The 7,843-nt window shown below is 32.9% G+C and overlaps 1 protein-coding gene across 5 annotated transcripts; it reads left to right on the top strand.

Annotated features, from left to right (window-relative positions):
* The first annotated feature begins 658 nt into the window (after nucleotides 1-658).
* LOC103502813 (transcription factor SRM1-like) lies at nucleotides 659-5,914 on the top strand. 5 transcript variants are annotated; one of them, XM_008466917.3, is made up of 3 exons: nucleotides 659-964; nucleotides 2,277-3,083; nucleotides 4,964-5,914. In XM_008466917.3, exons 2-3 carry the CDS (start codon nucleotides 2,698-2,700, stop codon nucleotides 5,463-5,465), a joined length of 888 nt encoding a protein of 295 aa, XP_008465139.2. In that variant the 5' UTR covers nucleotides 659-964; nucleotides 2,277-2,697; the 3' UTR covers nucleotides 5,466-5,914. The 5 variants fall into 5 exon arrangements, with proteins under 5 accessions (XP_008465139.2, XP_008465164.2, XP_008465150.2 ...); XM_008466942.3 differs by having other exon boundaries at nucleotides 714-1,287; XM_008466928.3 differs by having other exon boundaries at nucleotides 741-1,923.
* The last annotated feature ends 1,929 nt before the right edge of the window (nucleotides 5,915-7,843 follow it).

Raw genomic sequence — 7,843 nt, 5'->3', positions numbered from 1 at the left:
CAAAAATTTTATTTTCAGGAATATATTTACAATATGTCAAATAGGTAATTGTGAGGATACATCCAACTTTTAGAAACATAAAATAAAATCTGAATTACATATAATTTTATTTATTTGTTTCTTTTTGTTTTCTTGGGTAGAAACAACTTTAATTAATTTATTCCACAAAATCCAATTCAATCCAAAAATATACATAACACATTAAAAAATTGAAAATGAGAAGCCAAAGGAAGCAACATGATGAACTGTTGGGCAGGCATGTGCTTTCTTAGTCCGTGAAATTTGACCATTTGTTGATCCACTTCGTCAATTATTGGTCCATTTTTAAGTTCTTTGCAACTTTGTTCCAACTTTTTTTCGAAAAAAAATTGTAGCACCACGGTTGTATTAAGAATTTTTCTAAGTGCCTATGCCTTCTTCTTCAACTTGATCAATTTATGGATTTACCTTACAAATTTAAGTAAAAAAGAAAGAGAAAAAGAGTCACCATTATGAATAATGATGATGATGATGATGATAATGGTGGTGGATCATAATTCACTGACCCACATCAAAAAAGATCTTAGCTTTGTATTGATTTGGTGATGAGGTTGGGCTCCATATTAAGCAACTTTGATGAACAAAAACAGAAAAGTCAAACCCAGAAATCTAACAGCCAGAACTGATCCATACCCAAGTTCGGAAATCAGGGTTGGTTGGTTTTGGTTTTCTGTTTGGATGAAAAGAAAAGAAAAAATTAAATTTTTTTTTCCATTGTTCCTTGTTTTTCTCTCTCATATTTTTTGATGTGTCAGATATTTAATGAGTATTCAGATTCGGTTGTTTTGTCAACTTGGGGTTGAGCCATTTTCAAGCCTAGCTGTATGGAATGGGACCAAAAATCCCCATTCTTCACTGTTCTTTCTCCTCCTTCTCCCCCTCTTCACTTGTGTGGATTTCTCAACATCACCCATCATTTTCTCTAGTAATTTCTATCTCTACCCTTTGTAATTTTTCAACATTATTGAGGGTTTTTTCCCCCTTTTCAAAACCTCTGGTGTTTTTCATCTTTTCTTTTTTCTGTGTTTATCTTAATTCTGGACTTTCCCGGTTGTTTCTTCTCTTTAGATTCGATTTCTGCTCTTTCTTTGTCTTTTCTTTGATTTCTCACTAAAGCTTGTAGTGAAATGTAAGATAATGGGTGTAATTAAGCTTTACGTTTTTGGGGTTTTGTTGTCTTCTTCTCTTTTTACTGTGATTGTTGGTGGAGTAATTTGGACATTTCAGCTCCGATTCTTACTTTTCTAGGTAAATGAATACTGGGTTTCATTGTTTTTTTGATGGATTTTTGGGTAAACTGTCAAAATCTTTGTGGTGATTATAAGCTTAGTTTTGTTTCTTCTTTGTTAGTTTTTTCCGGGTTCGATCATAGATTTTTTTAGGCTTTGAAAGCAAGAACACGAGGGTTTCGAGGTGGGTTTCTTATTCTTTTCATTCAAATCAGTGGTTTCTCGAGCTGTTTTTGATGTTTAAGAAGTGGGTTTTATGGAATTTTGGTGAATCTGTTTGTTTTTTGAATTCAGATTCTCATAAACGAAAACCCCTTTTGAACTTAGCTTCATTAGAACTGAAATCCTTTCATTTTGATTGAATCCAATTTGGGGTTTTATGGTTTTTTGTTTTTGGAAACCGACAATACCTAACACATCCTTTTACTTCTTTCATATATATCTATATATTCAAGATAGGTTCTATTTTTGGACTTCTTTTCTCTTCTTTCCTCAAATGATTCCACCCCATCTGCTTAAGAAGCAGAAACAATCTTATGATAAGTTATGATTTGCTGTTAAAAATGAGTGTTGAATTCTGAGAATCTGAAATGGAAGTGGATAAACTTTGGTGGGCCTCAAGTGTTAAAAAAGCTTTGTGACATGTTTGGCTTTGGTAATTGAGTTTTTTGTTTTGTTATATATCAGAAGACTCATCTTTTTCTTTTTTATTTTTCCCTCTTATTATCCTTCATGAACTTCTGGGTTGTTCCCTCTACGTTTGTTAGTCTCCAATGTCCCTTTCAAATTTCGCAATTCAAAGCTTTAATTACCACTTTGTTTATATCATGACTGCATTAATTTCTATTGCCTCACAGAAAACTGACAATATATTTTATTATTATTATTATTATTATTATTATTATTATTGTTGTTATATTTACTATTACTATTATTTTTTGATATTATGGCATTCAGATATTTCTTATGGTCCAACTGAACTCTGTTGCCTTTTCGTTCTTTCTATAGGTCAGCTGCTCACAAGAGTCGAGTTCTTGTGCTGTGGAGCAAATCAACACTGAGAATCCTCTTCTACTTTACAGGTTTTTGCTACTTTTCTCTAGCCTGTTCTCTGGTTTCAACTTGCTCCAAGCTTTCTCTTTGTGTTTTCGTCTTCGTCTTCGTCTTCCTGAATTCGAAGTAACTTGCGGGATCTGAAGCCTTATCTGCTTCCCCAATCTGAATCTTTGTTATCGGTTGCATCTACGCGAGATACAACAAAGTATTCCATAAATCAGTTCTGGAAACTCAGTCTTCTCTTAGATTTAGGAAACAAAAAATTTAATAGTTAGAAACCTCAATTTTGAAACTAGGGTACTGTTGGGTGAAGCTGGTTCTTTTCTTCCTCTTCTGGTGGCTAATTCTGCTCAGCAGACTTAAACAAGGTCAGATGACTGTTGATGAAGCAGGAAGTAGCTCCTTGTGGAGTTTAGAACAGGACAAGGCATTTGAGAATGCACTTGCAAGTCATCCTGAGGATGATTCGGATCGGTGGGAGAAAATTGCAGTCGATGTACCAGGGAAAACCGTAGAAGAGATTAAACATCACTATGAGCTCTTAGTTGAGGATGTTAATCTAATTGAATCGGGTTGTGTGCCTCTCCCTTCCTATAGTTCTTCTTCAGATGGTTCAGCCAACCATGCTGGTGATGAAGGAACAACTAAGAAGAATGGTCATTTTGGGAACTGTAATGGTGATTCAAATCATGGAAGTAAGACTTCAAGGTCAGATCAAGAACGCCGGAAAGGGATTGCTTGGACAGAGGATGAACACAGGTGAATTGATTCTTTATGTTTACGCTTCTCTGCCTCGTCCTTCTCATAGAAGCTGTGATATGGTATCTAATGAAAGTCAAAAGTTTGGTTACTGTTTTGTTAATCAGATTACTTTTGTTTCTTTCTCCTTGACACAGACATCTTGTTTTCATGGAACTAGCTAGAGTCCATGACTGACAAACTATATTATCATAGCATGGTCGAGTTAGACTGGTCCTGTCCTAAACCCCTACCTGACCTCACGAGAATGTGCTATTTCTAATGCTCTGTTAGGTATATGTCTCTGATGTCTGATGAAACACTAATTTCCTTGGTAAACCTCCTCCTGCCTAAGGTTTTTTCTATCCAATTAAGGTTACACGATACAACCATGCCTCGGGTCTCTCAAAATCAATTACTTAGAATTGATTTTTGTCCTACTTCAGACAAAGGTTTAGTAGCATATTGATGACAAATAGCAGCCGTAACCCGAAGTTTTAAATGTCATGTATGTCTGTTTAGTTGTGATGCTGTCCAAAATTGCTTCGTTGTTTTTAGGTCTTGGAGTTTATTCTAATAAACATGTACTGCCAAAATCTAGTTGGAAACATTCTTGGGAGGGGGATCAGCTGAGTTATTGGAATAAAGTTAGTTTCTTTATGCCCCTTCTCTTGAAACCACCTCCATATCTCTGTTGAAATCATCCTGCTTTTATTGAAAATGTATGATGAGATTTTCAGTTTTATTGTGGCTAAGTCTGCTTCTTGTTCTTCTGTGTTCCCCCAACTTGGTGTAAATTCTGATCTTTCTAGCTATAGTCGATGCAACTGAACCTAAACACATTGATGCAGAAACCATTTGATGCATCAAGATAGTGTTTTTTCAAATCCATTAGGCATTTTATAAGCTGTGTGTAGGAAAGAACCCTGCATTTTGATGTAACGTTTGCATTACAACTTGTTTCCCTCATGATTTAGTGTTGAATCATCAATTGACCAAAAAATTTAAGCTAGTGGGTTGTGATAAATTTAATTATGTCAAAATTTTAACACTTTCCTTCACTTGTAGGCTTGAAAATTTGTAGATGACCCAAGAAATGGAAATTAATATTAAGTAAGGAGGAAATGACAGGGGTTCAAACATAGAATCTCTTGTTCTTAGGCCATGCTAAATCACCGATTGACTTGAATCTTAAGCTAGTGGGTTACGATAAATTTAATTATATCTACACTTTAATATTATTCCAAATTTGTTGCATTTATTTTCAGTTCTTAGAAGACTTGTTTGTTGAGAACTATTCGTATTGCCTTCCTTTGATTGATTCAAACATCCTTATTGGAAGCTCTTTGGAAAAATGTCCTGTGAGTAATCTGATATTTGGCTTTTGGATTAAATTTTAAGAACTTATTAGCCACAAAACAAATATTTAACACACGTTTGGCCTCTGAGTTGGTTATTATAGTTAGTGGTCCTATAAGTTACAATAGTATGTGTTTGTACACTTGAAGTTGGGGTTCCCAACATCCCTTTGGGACTTATTAGACATGTTTTAAATTTTAAATGCATATAAAGATTTGATGCATTCAGTGTTGTACCCAACACTGACGCGTTACTGTGTGTTGAGTGCTCAAATTGTTCTTAGAAACTGGTTTAAGAACTAGTGAAACATGTTTGGTAGATCTGTTTATTCTTTTTCCCTTGTTTTTTTCTTTGTTTTAGAAAATCTCTGGCTTATGAATAACGTTATGACCGACGGTTTGTAAATGTCAAGCTTATAGCCTAAAATTTTTCTGAGGCCTTATAAAGCTGGCCTTTAGGAGTTGAATTATTTCTACGTTCCATATGTTTCTCTTTCTTTGTAACCTCTGCCTTAAAGTTTTAAACTCCTCCATGCAACACAGATTATTTCTACTTGGTCTCGATAAATACGGAAAAGGAGACTGGCGGAGTATATCCCGAAACTTTGTTGTGACGAGAACACCTACTCAAGTGGCAAGCCATGCACAAAAATACTTCATCCGTTTGAACTCAATGAACAAAGAAAGGAGGCGGTCCAGCATCCATGATATCACCAGCGTTGCAAATGGAGATATCTCAGCCACTCAAGGGCCAATTACGGGTCAAGCAAACGGCTCTGGAGCAGCTCCCTCTGGAAAACCAACAAAACAGCCTCCTCAATCTGCAGCTGGTCCTCCCGGTGTGGGAATGTATGGTGGTCCAACAATGGGACAGCCAGTGGGCGGTCCACTTGTCTCAGCTGTTGGCACCCCTGTCAGTCTCCCTGCTCCCGCTCATATGGCATATGGAGTCCGAGCTCCAGTGCCCGGCACAGTGGTTCCCGGTGCGCCCATAAACATGGGCCCAATGACATATCCAATGCCTCCCACATCTGCTCATAGGTAATATACAAATTATTGAATGCTGGGAATGCCTTTTTTTTTCTCAATCTTTCAATTATCTTCTCTAATTGGCAATGGAAAAATAAAGCCATAATGGAGGAAAATTTACAAGTTTCTGTATAGGCAGTAGGAAGTTATGGAACAAAAAAATGGTAAGCAGTTATGAATGAATAGGACATCCTCTGTTAGATCTCTCTCTTTTTCCTTCTTTGGGTTGAAAAACTTTCAATTCCCATTATTTGTGATAGAGATAGAACTAGAACTCTTTTTTTTTCTCTCTCTTTTTCTTGCAAAAATTTGAAGTAATGTTCATAAAGTTTCAGATTTGAAAATATTTTATTACAAAGAAGAATCAATGTTTGGATCTTGTAATCTTCTTGTATTACAGTTGTTTATTGCTGTTTCCAAACAGTTTCTGAGTAATAATAATGAAGAGCTGGGCTGTTACATCAATTTTTCAATGTTGTGAGTTTATTATTATTATTGAATTATATGATGAAATGGATGTCCAAAATATGGATCTGTATTCGTTAACTTTTTGTGTATTGACTAATTTAAGTGTATTATTTTTTAAGTTATACAATGTTTGATAATTCCCCAAGTCAGTAGTTGATTCTAACATAGTTTACTAAATAAGCTATTATTTCTGTTGTTTAATTCTGAAACTTTGAAGGCTTATTTGGTAACTTGTTGGCTTTTTTATTTTTGGAAATTAAGTTTACGAACACATCCAATTTGAACCTAAGACCACGGACAACTTTCTTTGTATATCTTATATTTAGATTGGATGACAACTTTCTTTGTATATCTTATATTTAGATTGGATGACATGATCGAACTACTTGTGAAATGGTTCAAACTTTGGATTAAAGTAAAAATTCGATGTATCTATCTTCTCCTTAAGATGAAATCATTGCCTTTTAGGTTGAAATGGTTATGATTTTCATTCATGTGATATGATTGTTTGTTATGATTGGATATAACAGCTATTTTGTTTATTAGCAATTACCATGTTGAATTGAATAGAAGATATGAAGTCGATCAAAGGCAATAAATGTGCTTGAAAATATGAAGTCCATTTAGTACAATGACAATAATAATTATTAATTTTGGAGAACAATATTGACTTAATTGGAACCATATGGTAATTCACTCAGTCTTTGACAATTTCCAAACAGTATTAAACAAAAATTGTTTTCATTCCCATTGATTTTAATTTTCATTTTATTTCCATTCATGAATGTCACCCAAAGTTAGTAATAAATAAGAGTGGGCACAAAATATTACAAAAACCACAAACTATAATATATATTCAAATTATATCTTTTACTTCCTTTTTCTTTTTCTAAATATGTTGTCACTTTTTTTTCCTCCAAAATTTTGTTTTTTCTTATATATATATATATATATATATTTTTTTTAATTTTTAAAATTTAACTAATCATCCGGTAAAAAGAAAAACATAGTGTTTCAATGTCTAACTAAGATTAAGAGTGTCAATCTTGTGAGATTTAGGAACCAGTAATAAAAACTTACAAAATGATAGTATTTTAAAATTTAAAGACTAAATTGAAAGAAACTCAAAACTTAAACGTATCAAACAAAATGAAAATTATACCTCGAGACCTCCATCTTAACTTTTTCTGTAAAAGAACGTATCCAATCCAATTATACATTTTTTTATTTCAAGTATCCACAACCTATTTCATTTAACCATTTTATATTAACAAAATACTTTACCCATCATTATTTAATAATATAGAAAGAAACCAAATTTTATTAACTATTAATAATGGTTTCTTTAATTTAATTCTTTTGTCACATTTGTTTTGTTGGTTGATCTTGATGTGTTATTATTTTAAAATATGCAGACTTTTTATGTGACTCATCAACTATTTAAATTTAATTAATCACTTCTAATCAAACTCAAATAGATATTAATAAATGGTTAAATCATTTTAAATAAAATACTGGTATTAGCACTATAATACATATGTTAATTATGTTTTCTTAATTAGTTATCGAATGAGAGATTTTAGCAAACCTCGTCTTCTCTTCTCTTGTCAATGTTTTTCTTTTACTTGGGAATGAGAGTAATCCACGTTTATGTCTTTGTGAGATGATATATTATATAGTAAAATAATAAGTTAACTTATTCATAAAAATAATAAATGTTTACGGTTTAGAATGATAAACTGATAAACATTAATAATATAGATGCCTATCATTGATAGACAATCAAGTTTGATATATTTTGGGAATATTTTCAAAAATTTTATCATTTAAAATAATTTATGTACACGGTTATGTGTATAAATAAATTGAATTATGTTTAAGTTAGATTGTAATAGAAATTTGTTTGCCCATTGTAAATGTGAGTTT

This window comes from Cucumis melo, chromosome 9 (genome assembly GCF_025177605.1).
Source record: "Cucumis melo cultivar AY chromosome 9, USDA_Cmelo_AY_1.0, whole genome shotgun sequence".
Taxonomy (NCBI): domain Eukaryota; kingdom Viridiplantae; phylum Streptophyta; class Magnoliopsida; order Cucurbitales; family Cucurbitaceae; genus Cucumis; species Cucumis melo.
The sequence above is the reverse complement of the archived record's forward strand: the minus strand, read 5'-3'. Positions and strand labels throughout refer to the sequence as shown.